Source organism: Chanodichthys erythropterus, chromosome 20 (genome assembly GCF_024489055.1).
Source record: "Chanodichthys erythropterus isolate Z2021 chromosome 20, ASM2448905v1, whole genome shotgun sequence".
NCBI classification, from domain to species: Eukaryota; Metazoa; Chordata; class Actinopteri; order Cypriniformes; family Xenocyprididae; genus Chanodichthys; species Chanodichthys erythropterus.
The window spans coordinates 33563772-33580895 of NC_090240.1; the positions used below are offsets into that span (position 1 = coordinate 33563772).

General features: G+C 37.2%; 1 protein-coding gene across 3 annotated transcripts; it reads right to left on the minus strand.

Annotated features, from left to right (window-relative positions):
- Positions 1-1053: 1053 nt before the first annotated feature.
- On the minus strand, positions 1054-16755 carry tgm1l3 (transglutaminase 1 like 3). Of its 3 annotated transcripts, XM_067371086.1 has the most exons (18): positions 16718-16755; positions 16066-16154; positions 12770-12932; positions 9274-9320; positions 7451-7662; positions 6860-7287; positions 6584-6775; positions 6238-6489; positions 4629-4747; positions 4374-4481; positions 4061-4238; positions 3837-3975; positions 3206-3398; positions 2714-2867; positions 2346-2630; positions 1807-1967; positions 1524-1660; positions 1054-1415 (listed from the first exon to the last, which is right to left on the minus strand). In XM_067371086.1, the coding sequence occupies exons 6-18, from the start codon at positions 7284-7286 to the stop codon at positions 1271-1273; spliced, it is 2490 nt and encodes an 829-aa protein (XP_067227187.1). In that variant the 5' UTR covers position 7287; positions 7451-7662; positions 9274-9320; positions 12770-12932; positions 16066-16154; positions 16718-16755; the 3' UTR covers positions 1054-1270. The 3 variants fall into 3 exon arrangements, with proteins under 3 accessions (XP_067227187.1, XP_067227189.1, XP_067227188.1); XM_067371088.1 differs by lacking the exon at positions 9274-9320; XM_067371087.1 differs by lacking the exon at positions 9274-9320 and having other exon boundaries at positions 7451-7657; positions 11691-12932.
- Positions 16756-17124: the final 369 nt, after the last annotated feature.

Below are 17124 nucleotides of genomic sequence, written 5' to 3' on the forward strand. Positions count from 1 at the left end.
CAAAAAACCCATAGACTTTACGGCGTTGGAACCGGAAGTCCTAAAATGCTAACTCGCTTCCGGGTTTTGCCTACAAAAACGCGTCATCCCTGGGGCACTCTATAGAGGGAAGAGTTTTATTTTAGCGCTCCTCCTCTCCATCTCTCGCTCATAGTAGACTAACGGTCGGAGGGGAGTGGTTTAAGTGTTTACAACCCAAGCCGTCAAACTGATGTCATCTGAGAAGGGGCACCGTTGCAGAGGGGAGGAGCATTTTCAGATTTTGATTAAATATTATGAAGCCAAACAATTTTTTTGTGTGGATTGACTTTCACGGATGAATTGTTCACCACAAAACTAGCAATTTGAGCTAACAAAATAAATAAGGTCAATTTTGATTTCATGTGTACTTTAAAGTCTTATCTGTCTAGTTCTGTCAAACAAAATTCAAACAATAAATACCGTTTTGGTGCTCTTTAATATTGTAATAGATCGTAGTAGCCGCCTCAGACCAGCATCACATGATTTTGAAAAATGTTAGTAGTCTAACCAATATAACAAAATATTATGAAAGTCAATGGAGTCCATTAACTGGTTGGCTCCCGACTTTTTTCAAAATATCTTCCTTTGTGTTCAGCAGAAGAAATTCATACAGGCTTAACAACTTGAGGGTGAGTAAATGATGAAAGAAGTTTAATTAAAAGCTTAGTGTTTAGACATTTTGGGTTTGGCCCATGTTTTCTTTTCTTCTTCTTCCCTTTTTTTTTTTTTGCCCAGTAGTGAACACTATAATGTTAAACAGCCTAACCATTTCAGCCATAGCACTGCTCAGCTACTTGTCTCAATTACCAGTTGCTTGTTGTATGATGTCATGGTAATTTCATCCACAGTTTCATTATTACACATCACAAACACTCATGTACTGCAAGTAAATGACCTTTATTGAGGCAACATGGAGGACAGATTATCAGTGAAGCTAAAAGAAGAAAATAAATCATAGAACACAACCACAAATTGTCAGTTGTTTAGGTTGACTACATAACAAAAGGAAGCAAATGATTAGAATGACTGAATATTTGCAATCTCAAACTACAAATAAATCACATATTCCAAAAATATACCTCCTAAAAACCAATATATGCCATTAATCATCCTCTAAAGATCCCGAGATTAAATGCACCCTTCACTAAAGATTACATAACTAAAAGAGCATTTTTTTTAACTCTGCAAATCAATTTATGTGAAAAGCATGCTGAAAGCTTTCCGGTCCTCCAGTTATTTGAGTGCCTTTTCAGTGTTCTTTGACCACGACGTTGGTGCATCCATGAACCTGAGTGAGCTGGGGACAATCAAGGGATGCCAGAAGTTTGTGAGGGCCATGACACTTGGGAATAAAGTTCTCGGTCAGGTTCACCGTGGCCAGGCCTGCAATGTCACTGAAAAACAGACAAAAAGAAAGAATTTAATAATATACCAATAAAAATGAATAGTACCATGTTACACGTCCCCTACTTTTGCATAGTTTAACATGATTAATTTCCTACCCATAGTTGATGCATCTGCAGTGCTTCAATCCCAGTCCCTCAATGCGGAAAATGGCATTCTTCAGGACACAGGGCAGTGGGTTCTGGAATGTGATCTTGATTGGCACTTCTTTGCCCACCACACAGTCACATCCAGGCTGAAAATCACAATCCGAATTAACACCATACTGGACAGTGATGCAAAAGACTCCATTTTCTACCCAGCTCATAATCAGTAGTTTCATCAACAAACACACATTATGACCAACAGATGAAGTATAGATTTCAGGTTATTCAAACTCACAGTAATAACCAGATCTGGTGTGCACATCCTGAAGTTGAAGCGTTTGGCCACAATCTGCTTAGTCTGAGTGACCTGTCCAGCAACAGTGAGCATCATTGTTGAATGATCCACAAGGTGATTCTTGTAATCCTCATATCGCAGGGCCCACTCCAGAACCTTGGCTAAAGGGATAAACAATGATAATGCTTCAATTGAAAGTAACAGTAAAATCCTCATCCCCACCATATCAGAACAATTCATATTAGACTCTACGTTTCATAATAGATGAATTTTCAACATTGTTACAGAATTGAATCTTGAGCTGAATAACGACACCATTGCTTTCTGTAGAGCTGCTTGGATAAATGTAAACATTCATCTGCTCTAAAGCCCAGCTTTTATGAAGAGTTAAACCAAATCATTACTATTTTATTTTAATGAAGCGGAAATCTCACTTAAGGTTACTACAAAAGCATATTACATCACTTTTGGAGCTCATGGTACTGACTATTGGTTAGTGTCTCAACTTTAGCTAAGCTCTTATTTGTTTCATTTCTTACATTCAGAGGCCTTGAGCTCAAAGCACGTCTGGTCCTTCTTCACCAAGGCCTTGTGGACTCCGGTGTAGTACGCGGCCGACACCTGGCTGTGGAGGGTGACGGTACGTGGTGAGCTGCATTTGTTCTTCAGAGCGATGCAGAGCAATGCATCCTTGCCCACACAAGGTCCATCTCCCTTCATGGTAACATCACAGATAACATCCTCAGCGCAGGGCAGTGGGTATGTGAATTTCTTGGAGCCATGACGAAGGGCTGTCTCCAAAGCACGACGCTCCTCCTCTGAACCTGAAGGATGAAGAGAAGCGGAGGTAAAACATTACAACTATTCTGAGTGAAAGAGTCTTTAAGTGATGTGTGTGAGTTTTGACCTTCTGGGTGTTTGTAGTGGTTTGTGATATCCACACGCTTGTCTGAGCCAACAGCCTTGGTGCTGATGCAGTGACCTACTGCGTTCTTGTCAACGTGGACAACACAGAAGGTTCCACATGCTCTCTTCTGCCAGAAGACTACATCACTGTTCACCTAGAGCAAGAAAATGTAATTTTCAGTAGTAATAAACAGGAAAATAGCAGAATCCATGATGCAAGCTTCATATGAGACTTTGCATTCAAATTCTGCTATAAAGCAGTCATCATCCAGCTCAAGTTTTGTTCTCATCTGATAGTGTCAGTGCATTCAAACCAATATTACTGATTATATAAGGTGTCTTTTAAACCCCAACTAAGCAAACAAAACACTAACACTATAATATATTGCTATAAGATATAGAGTGTGTACATGAGTACAAGAGATTGACATTTTCTGGAATAACTGCATCAAAACCCTATGCTTAATGCTCAAATTAAAATGCATAATCATACCTCAGCAAAAACGAAGGGCGCGTCATATTTGAGGAAGACCTGCCCGCTGCGAATGGCAGCAACAGAGGTGGGGCCGCAGCGGAAGATGCCCTGGCTGGTCTCCTGAGGAGTGGAATCAACCACCTGCCAACCTCCAAAACCACATGGGAGGTCAGGACGAGCCATCCAGGCCTCATTCCACACATGGTAGTTCCTACACAAAGAGAAGGAGAAAGATTCACAGCACAGGAGTCAGAGAAACATATTGCAATGCAAGAGGAGACAAGAAAAGATTGCAATCCAAATGCATCGCTTTGTGCTTTTTCTAGAACATTGCATAGTTTAGGTGATCACAATTAGATATATAAATATTCAATTTCTATTCAGTGCATATACATTTTCTCACCAATAGGTGGTGCTCATCAAAGCTGCTATCCCCAAACTGCATATGCAGCTTTGCAGTATGCAAAGAATTGTAAAGATATAGTCTCAATTCCTACTTGGAATCTTTATTATCAACTACTTTTATAAATATGTAGAGAAAATATCCAATCTAAATGGAATCAAAACAAACTTCAGTGCTTGTCCTAAAATGATACCATGACACTGTTGCTGATGTTACATAATGAAAGAAGTTTGTGCAGAATCTTACCAGATTGAATCACGGTTCAGGTGTTCGATCAGATCATAGTTCTCATCAAGATAAATATCTACTGTCATAGACACATCAGTGTCATGAGCAGAACAGAAGTTTGTGACGGGACGAGCGGGAATGCCCAAACACCTCAACACTAAGAGAAAGAGAAGAAGTGCATTACATCTACAATCACTTTCTCAACCTTCTCTCCTCTTTGTCCATTCTGCAGGAACTCTTACGTGTGTTGGTGACTCCAGCAAAGGCCAAGCTCTGTCCATATTTGACAGGTACTCCTCCACATTTGTGGTACTGTTTCAGGATGGCACTGCTGCCGCACCAGGATGTGGGAGAAGTTCCATCTCCATAGCAGTTAGACCAGTTACCCACCAACACACCACAGTCATCGTTGGCATTAATCTATGAAAGAGTATTATATTATTATCTGTTCTTTTGCTAAACATCATTAAGTCATGATTTCATCATTCTTATTTAGAATAGAGCCACTCAGGATCAGCTTCATGGCATCTCAATAAGAGGAGAATGAAGACTCACCATAGCAGATGCGACTCTGGCCACGTTAATAGGGTCACTCCATCCAGTGCAAGGTCCACCGCTCTTCTCCAACACGAAGAAACAAGCAGCCAAGACTCCCTCATCAAACTAAGAATCAGAGAGATTAAACATGAAGATGTTCGCCATGCAGTGTGCAAGTTCTGTGATTTACAAAAAGTGAAATGCTTGTATTCCAGCACTTCAGATCAAACATCAAACATTTTGAGATATATTAATGAAAAGTTTGGCTCTCACTTGACCAAAGTTCCAGGTTCTGCAAGCGATCTGACATTTAGTTCCATAGTAGATTTTGCCCACGTCATTCAGCACATACTCAGCTCTCTGGGCCTCGTCATCCAGGTACACAGAGTCATCTAGTAAAGAAAAAAAGAGCACTGGAATTTTAACTGAGAAGCTTCACATACTGTAGTTTTGATAATGGTTTTACAACCATTTACTGATTATAATCAATGTTCCTTCTATTAATGCTTTATTAACATCCAAACAACAACAATATTTTTCTAAAAACAGAAATATGAAAATATACTGAAAACATTTCAGACTCTAGTAGGTTTGTATAATATATTTATATCTTGCAAATTAGGCTACTAAGTGTGGCATGTTTTTGTTTGTAAGATTTCTCACAGCTCTAGTCCTGTATTTAAAATTGGGAGTGACGGGAGTGAATCCCCTAAATTATCATTCCATGTGTGTACGCAACACGATTCACTCTCGAAACTGCGATGATTGACAGCTTGGAAACCATTGCAACATTCTGGCATCTCGCATGTTTGGTATCTTTTATAGTGACCAAGGTAATATTACAGTGTCAAACACGGTATTTATTTATTTATTTTAGCAATTAAAGCACAGTCAACGTAGGCGTCGTGTTTTGTTTATGCTTGTAGAGGCTGCTTCACAGAGCGCGCGCTTTCTGTGTAGCCTCATTCTTTTTCTAGAGCTGGCAACACGTCGAAGCTCGTACCGCTTTACCTGTGATTCACCGCACATACAGAAGAAATGGTGCATTGAAGGCACGTTGGAAAAATCTTATTTACGCGCTGAACGCTCATGAATGCCACCACAATGTCATAAATACGAGTGGGAAGCTCTGGGTTTTCTTTAAGCCCCGTTCAAGTTGGAGGCATGTCAGTGAGAAACATGGCGGAATACCACACTACTTATTGGTATTTACCAGTGAAAGTTGTCAGGTTTTTATATTTACAACGAAGTAAGCTAATTGCCTGCAAAAAATATGATAGCATAGCATTATAAAATAACAATAAAATATGTAACAATAAAGTTTACAGGGGCTTCATAAATTAATTAAAAATACAAAAAAGCAAAGCATTCTTTGTGCTTCAGAAGTGCTGAATTTTTTGTGCAATTAATTAAGGTACACCGCCATCTTACTCCAACAAAAGTGAATTAAACACACCTGCTGTCATAAACACGACTTCCCACCTCATAAATTCGAACTTCCCAGGAGGACTTGAAAGCACCAAAAGACACCTCAGATGCACGTTTAAAAACGTCATTAACAACTAGTTGTTCAGTTCGGTTCCCTACACACTGCAGAGGATTTCTGTAAATGCGGTTGTCACTACCTGTATTTTTCGGGAGTTAATTCGGTTGAAGAATGTGCTTGTCACTCCTTTATTTTACTAAACTGTGTCTGTACAGAACGGGATTAAGCACTAAACAACTGAATTTAGTTGCAGGTGTGTACGTGGCAAAATCTAAAATCTAAAAGATCTTTAGAGTCTTCTGCATGGAATTTCAGAAGTGCACAATTTAGAATGAACATTCCGCTGAGATGTGATTCAAAAGTCTAAAATGCAGTTCCTCTTCACACTGTACGTACCTTTACACCAGGGGTTGAACAGCATGTAAATGTCATTGCAAGGGTTGCATGATGACGTGGCCCTGCCCCTTGGACCGCAAGTCACAACGGTCAAGCTGTATCGTCCAATACAGGAAGTTGGAAGGGAGTAAACACACAGTTTGATTCGGTTTTGCATCCTTTCTACAATCTTGGCTTCCCAGCGATTTTTTTTCAATTCGTCCACTAATGGAACAATCACCAGAGTGCCATTGCTAATTGATGGAACTTTACCTGAAAAATACAATCAACAAGAAATAACCAGGGTTATTATCATTAACTAAAACTAAAAAAACAAACATGAACCGATCAAGAAGACTTAACCAACCAAGTTTCAGCTCCAGGTGAAGTTGGTCACATTTTGGATTGAATGGCCGGGACAGCTCAATCCACATCTGGAAACACTGTCCTCTACGGACAATGAGGTGATCATTACGGAAACAGCTGGTGTGATGCTCCTGACGATTCTGACACTTCCAGGATTTCATCAGGTCAACGCAACGTACCTGCAGAACCAAATCTGAGAAAAAGCAAGCAGAAGATATCAACTGGGAGCTTTAATGAAGACGTTTCACAAAACACAGACCAGATCTACAAGTCTTACCTTCACAGGTACGCACGCAGTCATCAGCGCAATCCTTGGGGAAGACTTCCTTGCAGTCGTAATCACAACGGGGTCTCACATAGTCGCAAGGGATGGCACAAGGGTTAGCGCAAGGGTTGACACAAGGATTCACACAAGGATTGAAAACAGGTTTCACAAAAGGAGTCAAACAAGGAGTCACACAAGGTTTGACAACAGGTTTCACACAAGGAGTCACACAAGGCTTCACACAAGGGTCCACATAAGGAGTCACACAAGGCTTCACGCAAGGATCCACACAAGGCTTCACGCAAGGGTCCACGCAAGGTTTACTGTACACCGGCACGTAGCCTTGTCCCCAGCAATGGTCAAACTGCCCGAGTTTGATGCCTGGGAAACGGCCGATGTTGCAGAAGTTGTTGAACTGGCCATACCTCAAGACAGACATGCTGTGAGGTGCAGAAAAAGAAAGAATGAGACTGATATTGTCATCTAGATATATACTGTAGGCCTGTAACATCTTTCAAGGACTTATTCTCTAAATTTCACCAGAATATAAAAAGATGTACTAAATACAACTCATAACTTGATCATTTTAAGTTGATTACTTACATGTTTGCTGTTCTTTCTTCCGGAGCGATGTTGAATCTGAAGAGAGCAAAAGTTCTAAGTGAACTTCAATTACTGAAGCAAAGTAAGTCTGGCTGGAACCACGGCTTCTTGTGCTGTGACACCTCTCTCTGCTGTAGTCCGGTATATATATTCACATCTCCATTCCCAACCCATTCACATGAGTAACTGACGTGCCTACAGTATTTCCTTGTCTCATGAAAGGGAGGGAAGGATTTGAGATGAATCACTCAGGTTAATTTGAGAAGCTAATGGTGCAAAATTACGGTTTAGTATAATTGTTCTGATAATTGATATAAGAATATCATTTTAATTGAGCAATGCTAGCATAAAGGAGCACGTAAGCACGATTATGTATGGAATATACATTTATGATAGTTATACAATAGGGTCACACCTCATTCAATTTTATTACTGTTTTCCACAGTACTTACTGTGGAATAGTCATTAAAATACAATGCAAGTATTAGAATTATGTAAATAAATGAAATTCACAGCCATTTGTCTAGATTTCAACAAGCTCTGGGCTTTTCTCAACCAACTTCATACTGTATAAAAATAAAAAAAAAAAGTATTTTTGTCTTGTCTTCCAGTACAGGAAAATTGGAAAATTGCTTTTGCTTCTTTTAAGCATAAATTTAACAAAATTAAGTGAGGTTAATGTGCAAAGAGACATTTTTTTTACTGAAAGATTAGACAAAAACTGTGATTAAGAAAATTACTTTTATTACTTCACTATTCAGTCTTAATCTTCCATAGAAATTAATATCTCAGCATAATACTATGCATTTAATTATAAGACCTTTTTGAATGTTAATATTAATTTGAAATGACTTGTATAGCAATTTGAGCGAGATCTTGTTATCATTTTATATTTAACAGGAAGTAAATAATAAATTTTCAAGATTGTTATGACGAGACCACTATTAAATACATAAGTAAATGTTTTGTACTCTGTGGTGTGACTTGCATAACTTCAACTAAAACTATATCATTTTATATTAATCTTGATTTTTGGAAAAAATGCAGTTCAACTACAAGTGTCTCTCACCAATGAACCTCATTAACACACCCAAACTAGATCTTTCTGCGAGTCTTTAAGCACAAACAGACACACCACAGGTGTGTTAATGGCTTCATTCTGGGTTTCATAACGGTCATCAGCAAAACTGTCTAAAAAAATCTCAAAGAGTTAAAAAAAAAAAAAAGAAGAAAGGATTAGGATGGAGACTTAAGTGTAATTTACATCATAATTATCAAACAAAATAATTAGAGCAGAACTAACAGGACAAAACACTTACTGTTAATGTTGGGTTTGGCGATCAGGTTATGCCATCAATCAAATTAGTTGACCAATCTCTATTTCTCTATTGTATAATATGCCTAATTTCTGATTAGAAGTTGAGTAAATTTGAGAATTTGAGTAAATTAGCAATTAATAGAGGGGCAAGTGCGGTGTATGAATTGTAAATCTAACTTTAGTTTCATAGTTATTAAGCACAATCATGCATGTTTAAATACATCTCCATTTGTTGGAGAGGTATTTTCCCAGTGAATGACTAATTTTCAGACCTGATCACTTTCCTTCCTATATAACTTGATACTTGTCTTTGTGTAAGTTTGTAGCTTATTTGGTGGACAACATGCTCAAATTGATGAAGCTTGTCATATGAACCTAAAGGGATAGTTCACCCAGAAGAAACAGTCATATAGATCTGGAATGACATGATAGTGAGTACTGTATGATGACAGCGATTTCATTTTTGGGTGCGCTAGAGTTAAAGCAATGTTGAAAGCAAACTTACTGGACATGCAAGCTCATTTGAGTCTCCTCCTTTGGGTAGTTCACGCACTTTGAAGTGTAAGCAGGAAAAGAAAATTATGTTGTTACCGTTTGGACATGAATTAGAATTACAGACTAAATGCCACAGTGAATCTCTTAAATGATTCAGTCTGGATACTAATGACACTAATTAGGTCAGTTTCTCACCAAAATCACTATTATTTTAAAATATTCTATCTATCTATCTATCTATCTATCTATCTATCTATCTATCTATCTATCTATCTATCTATCTATCTATCTATCTATCGTTCTATCGTTCTATCGTTCTATCGTTCTATAGACAGATAGAAGCCAATAATATGTGAAAATTCAAAGAGTCTTTTACTTTTTCTGGTTTTCAGGAAAATAATTGTTTAGCTTGTATGGAATTTATTGATTAATTTATGGTTAATGCATCTGTTCGTACAATGTATGTATATATTAACAAAGCAAATATTGAAAAAAATGATTAAAGTTGTGCTTCTCGGAGAACATAAAGTTGCTGTATGGTTAGATGCAATTGCAGCAGTGGCCAAAAGGGGGCATCTGATAATAATGAGCATCTGAACCATCAGTCCTTTTTGGTTGAGATACAGCTGTGTCTGAAATCGAAAGCTGCTGTCTCATTGCTGACTACTAATTTAATGACCAAAAACTGTATCTGGAATCTGTAAAAATTGACATTTATTTATTCATTAACTTTCAACCGCTCACTCGGATGACATTTTTATTCTTTCAACCAACTGCTGAAATGCATGTAGAGGATTATGGGATATCAAAGGATACATTTATGCTGCCTTCAAAAATCGGCAAGATAAAGACGTCTAAGCATGTAGAACGTTATTCAATCATTCAATGTAGTGACGCAACATGCCTTGTTGCTTTACTACCTCCATATGGCAGCTTTGTTCAGGTTTGCATCTTTGCAGTCACATTTTTTGCAACAACAATCTTTCCAATAGGGGGCAGATGTTTGCCAGTGTCACTCTTTCCATAAACCGTAGTAGTATTCATATTGTAAAAGATATGAAAGTATATATAAATAAATAGGCCACAAACATGTTGTTCTGTATAAAGAAACCACAACTGGATTGAGTTCCCAGTGTGTTTTGTGTGAGAGAGAAAACATGAGTGAGTCTGTGTATATGTGTGAGTTTGTGATGTGAAACCACACACCGTCAGGAAACTGGTGAGAACATGCTATTTCAGCAGATCTGTGAAAGCCATTTCACTTCCTCTCCATGTTGCTATAACTAAGCAACCACTTTTCTGCTGGGGTCTGTGATCGTCTGTCCCTATTCCACAGATATAGAATAGTGTTGTTCTAAAACTAATATTATATATATATATATATATATATATATATATATATATATATATATGTGTGTGTGTGTGTGTGTGTATGTGTGTGTGTGTGTGTGTGTGTTCATAACCTATCAGGCATAACATTATGGCCACTGATAGTGAATAACTCTGATTATATCTTCATTACGGCATCTGTTAGTGGGTGGGCATATGAGGCAGCAAGTGAACATTTTGTCTTTAAAGTTGACGTGTTAGAAGCAGGAAAAATGGGCAAGCGTAAGGATTTGAGCAAGTTTGACAAGGACCAAATTGTGATGGCTAGACGACTGGATCAGAGCATCTCCAAAACTGGATCACGTTTTCTTTTACATCACATGGATGGACGGGTGCATGTGCGTCACTTACCTCGGGAACACATGGCACCAGGATGCACTATGGGAAGAAGATAAGCCGGCAGAGGCAGTGTGATGCTTTGGGCAATGCTCTGCTGGGAAACCTTGGGTCCTGCCATCCATGTGGATGTTACTTTTGCAGACCAAACAGTATTTCCTGGTGGCTGTGGCCTCTTTCAGCAGGATAATGCTCCTGCCACAAAGCAAAACTGGTTCAGGAATGGTTTGAGGAGCACAACAACGAGTTTGAGGTGTTGACTTGGTCTCCAAATTCCCCAGATCTCAATCCAATTGAGCGTCTTTATATATATATATATATATAACATTGTCTACCTGACTAAAATGCAGTTGGTTTCTGTGTGCTGCCAAAACCCGACTGAGGCCTGGACTCTATGAGACCCCTGAAGGTGTGCTGTGGTATCTGGCAAGATGTTAGCAGCAGATCCTTTAGGTCCTGCAGTCCTGTAGGTTGTGAGGTGGAGCTGCTGTGGATCAGACTTGTTAGTCCAGCACATCCCACAGATGCTCGATTGGATTGAGATCTTGGGAATTTGGAGGCCAGGGCAACACCTTGAACTCTTCATCCTGTTCCTCAAACCATTCCCTCACACTCCCTCCACCGGCTTGTCATCAGTGATCCTAGTGCATCACTTCCCCAGGTCAACGCTACATACGTACAAGGCTGAAAAATAGGACTCACCGGACCAGACGACCTTCTTCCACTGCTCCAAGGTCCAGTTCAGGTGTTTTCAATGGAGGACAGGGGTCAAGATAGGACTCTGATTGGTCTGCGGCTTCACAGCCCCATACGCAACAGTTGTGACACTTTCCTCCCATAAACATTATTCAAATTTTGTCTAGACCAGTAGACCTTCTGTTGGCTCAGACCAGCCTGCGTTGTCCTCATGCCGCCGGTTTGTGGTCTGTTGGTCAATTTTCACCACTGCTGACTGGAGCAACACACAAGATACTCTGACCCAGTCGCCTTGCCATAACTATTTGGCCCTCAGATCTTTGTTCCGGCCTATTTCTCCTGCATCCAACACGTTGATCACAAGAACTGATTGTTTGTTTACCATCTAATCTACACAGATCTTAATATATGTTAGGAGATGATCAAAAATATTCACTTCACCTCTGACTGCTCATAATGTTTTGGCTTTTTAGTGTATATATATATACAAATAGTATAGTGTTGTTCTAATTTGCAATCAAATTCCTTGTGTTAAATGCTTTAGAACATCAGCATTAAAATCTCCTGATCAAGATGAGGCAAATTGTTTAACGATAATGAGTTTTCTATTATTTTATACCAGCAGTCTACATTAAATGGTTAACTGGGTCATATCTTAAACAAGTTGCACGTCTGTTCTATAAGGGTTAGTGACAGCAGGGGGAAAAAAACAATGCTAACACATTGCAACCTATCATTTAGTCATGCATATTCGGTACAATAAAGAAAAGAGGCTTAGCAACTTTTAAAAACCACAGTAATTCGTCTGTCACTTGAATCTTGCTAAATTAGACACTGACATGGCCAGTTGCAACATTCACTCATCCTCAAATTACATGAACAACTTTACACAAGGTACTGTACAATAAATAAAAATAATAAAATAAAATAAAAAAGAGACTACATTACATTTTCAGCAAATTTACACACTTCTTGCATTTATAAAATTTTAAGGGTCAGGTAAAAAAATTGTTCTGCAAATTTTCAAGCTTTAACATGTACTTTATGTTGAAGATCATAAACTGTGATGCAATAAAGAACCTCACATTTCTTTATGTTTGTCTTGCCTGGTTGCTTAAGACTTGTTTCAAAGCAATTCCTAGGAAGAAAACTGATGTATAATTGCAGGATCAGCCTTAGTAAGAGGAAGACACACTTCCCCATGCAGGATGGAGGTCAAACGGGTCAAAGCAGTTGCCGGTCGAATTCCTGTCCACAAAAAACAACAACAGTTACTGGCAGGCCTCTTTAGGAATTCTATTGTATATTTGTCATTTTGTCAACATCTTAAAACTCTTTGCTTTATTTTTGATTTATAAAGAAGCAATGTTAGAAATAAAACATCCATTTTGTGCTATATTGCCACACCTCTCCATTTTACCACATTTTACTCACTTGACACAGAGATACACAACACGTACACAGAGCTACAACTAACCACAAACCAACTGAGGTTAGCTTCTAGAGCAACAAAACAAGCTATCGAGATCTCTGAAAGATATCAAACTGATGGACAGATAAAATGAAAACAAATGAAAAATAATATTGCATTTATTTGTTGTATAAACAATGCATGTTGTAAATTTCACATGTTATTAATGGTGAAAAAGCAAGCATACAACTTTCTAAGGGTTTTATATACTTTTTTGCCTGGCAGGTTTTTCGGCTTATTGGAGCATGCACGCGGCCACTTCACAACCACCTAGAACACCCTTGCAACCCCACAGCAGCACATTAAAATGCTCAAAACATCTGAGCAACTACTGTACATAGCAATGTGAAGTTTTGTGGCTTCAAAACTGTGTTCGATTATTATTATTATTGCTATTATTGTTGCCAGTAATGGAGGTGATGTTGCTATTGCAAATTCTGCAACATTTAGTGACATATTATCAGTGTCGAGTAGTAACGGATTTTATGTAATCTGGATAACATAATCAGATTCTGAACATTAAATACCTGCAGTTAGATTATTTTATGTTTAAAAATACACATAATCAGACTGCAGTTACTTGTTATTGATTACATTTTATTCTCACAATCGCAGTAAATTATTCCCCCACTACTTCATGTTGTTGATGATAGAGAATAGAATACAATATGTTTTTGCTATTTCATATAATTATTAATATAGTTATTATAATTATTATAGTTCTACAATCCTCTTCAAATCTATGTGAAAAACAGGTTATGTCAAAAGTAATCAGATTATATTAGGCCTACCTTAAATGTGTAATGTATTACATTACTAACTACAATTTTTGTCATGCAATTTTAAATCAGTAACCGAATTTGTAAGTAATCTATCCAGCACTGCTGATTATTGTTAGTACAGTTACTAAATTGAAGGTATATTGGTCAAGTCATAAAGCTTTTCACACTATGCTTAACTCTTTGTAATCATCATTCTAAACCCCACTTTTAACACACTTTTTAATAATGTTATACACTTGTAGCCTAATTTAGCAATGCTTTTTACCCAAGTTTATTAAAGCCTGCTCTGGAATGAAGCTTCCGGTGTTACTGTTAACCCTGCATTGCAACACCAAACTGTTTGTCTGCAAAATTTCATGAGTGAAATACAGTTATTTCAATAGCAGTGGCGGCTGGTGCTAGAAATTTGTGAGCGGCTTGCGCAAACAAACTAAATTAGTAATGCAGGACTGAATGTAATTGTTAAATAACCATTTGACAAATGATATAATAATGTGTCATTACTGCTTAGCCAAAACATGGAAAAATATATAGATATAAATGTATATGAGATATAAAGTCAGAATTGCAAGAAATAAAGTCAGAATTGTGAGTTATAAAGTCAAAATTGCGGGAAAAAAAGTCAGAATTGTGAGATATAAAGTCAGAATTGTGTGATATAAAGTCAGAATTGTGAGAAATAAAGTCAGAATTGTGAGTTATAAAGTCAGAGTTGTGAGATATAAAGTCAGAATTGTGAGTTATAAAGTCAAAATTGTGAGTTATAAAGTCAAAATTGTGAGTTATAAAGTCAAAATTGCGAGAAATAAAGTCAGAACTGTGAGTTATAAAGTCAGAATTGCAAGAAATAAAGTCAGAACTGTGAGTTATAAAGTCAGAATTGTGAGTTATAATGTCAAAATTGTGAGTTATAAAGTCAGAATTGTGAGTTATAAAGTCAGAATTGCGAGTTATAAAGTCAGAATTGTGAGTTATAAAGTCAGAATTGCGAGTTATAAAGTCAGAATTGCGAGATATAAAGTCAGAATTGTGAGATATAAAGTCAGAATTGCGAGTTATAAAGTCAGAATTGCGAGATATAAAGTCAAAATTGCGTGATATAAAGTCAGAATTGCGAGTTATAAAGTCAAAATTGTGAGTTATAGTCAAAATTGCGAGAAATAAAGTCAGAACTGTGAGTTATAAAGTCAGAATTGTGAGTTATAAAGTCAGAATTGCGAGATATAAAGTCAAAATTGCGTGATATAAAGTCAGAATTGCGAGTTATAAAGTCAAAATTGTGAGTTATAAAGTCAAAATTGCGAGAAATAAAGTCAGAACTGTGAGTTATAAAGTCAGAATTGCGAGATATAAAGTCAAAATTGCGTGATATAAAGTCAGAATTGTGAGTTATAAAGTCAGAATTGCAAGAAATAAAGTCAGAATTGCGAGATATAAAGTCAAAATTGCGTGATATAAAGTCAGAATTGTGAGTTATAAAGTCAGAATTGCAAGAAATAAAGTCAGAATTGTGAGATATAAAGTCAGAATTGCAAGAAATAAAGTCAGAATTGCAAGAAATAAAGTCAGAATTGCGAGAAATAAAGTCAGAATTGCAAGAAATAAAGTCAGAATTGCAAGAAATAAAGTCAGAATTGCAAGAAATAAAGTCAGAATTGCGAGAAATAAAGTCAGAATTGCGAGAAATAAAGTCAGAATTGCGAGATATAAACACAATTGCGTGATATAAACTCGCAATTCTGAGAAAAAAGTCGCAATTATCCTATTTTTTATTCCATGGCAGAAACCAGCTTCCATATAATAGAGAGAGCCAGAGAAAGTGTGTTACTGTCTCAGTGGTATATCTGGGGTGGTGGATTGGCTAAAGCCTCCTCTGATCTCATTGCAGGGATCAAATGTCAATCTCTGTCTTACCTTGACAATGTCTACCTGACTAGAAAGACTAGACACTTTAATGTAGTATGCTCACACGTTTCTATTTTCGTAACATATATTTTAGTGTGAGCTAAAGAGAAAGCATATGGGCAATTAAACGAAAAACAGTGTGATAAAGTTTATGACTCTGGGTGAGTGTGTGTGGAGAGAGAGAGAGAGAGACAGACAGGAAACTCCTGACTGTTCAACTGACCCTGAGGAATGTCAGATTCCTACAGACACATTCAACATCACATGGGTCATTCAATGCAACTCCTCCCCTGGAATCAGGTCGCATATCACCTGAAAATTAAAAGGAATAAAAGAGATTACAGTTTGCATAAAGAAAACGAAGCATTTTAAGGCCTATTAAGTCTTTTTGCACTGCATTTCATGACAATTAATTATACCATTGTAGCCTATATAAATGTTTTATTTAAAAAAAAAAGTCAAAATGCAAAAATAAATCATTAAATACATACATCAGTCTTTACTTTTTTAAGCTATATATTATATTTCTTTTGATTTCAAGAAAATTAAAAGAAAAAAAAGATATAGTCTGCATAAAGAAAATAAGTAATATTTTAAGCACTAAGACTTTTTGCATTGCATTTTATGACAATGTGTTTGTTATTATTTCTATCATTGTATATACTGTAAATGATTTATTTAAAAATGATTTAATAAAATAATGTCAAAATACATAAATAAAACAATATCTTGAGTTTCTTATATCTTATTTATTTTGATTTTGAGATAAAATGACTGGGACATGTTCTTTTGCTATATTAAAACAACAACAACACAATAAAAAACTGATATAAATATTCTTTTTCATGCATTGTGTAGTTAGAGTAAATTCATACTGTTCAGATTCAAGCACTAAACACAGGGTTTGCCTTCTCCTCCTCACTTAAACACACACTCACACACTCAGAAGTGCGTCCAAGACTCATGGTGTAGGGGGTAATCTTAGAATAATCCTGCTTTATTGGCTGTTACCGCTGTGACGCATGTACGCTCCCCCTGATAGATTCTGGGTGACATCTAGCCTGACCTGACATTACAGTCAGTCATTTATACACACAGTTACTAGCTAGTCTCTTTCTATCTTGCACACACACACAGACACAGTTTCAAACACATCTCCATCTCCCTCCCTCACAAACACACACATTTGCATAGCCATCTTAACAGGGACTTCCCTTAGACTTCATTTGGCCTTAAAGTAAGCTAATTACTATAGTAATTACTAACCCTAACACACACCCCA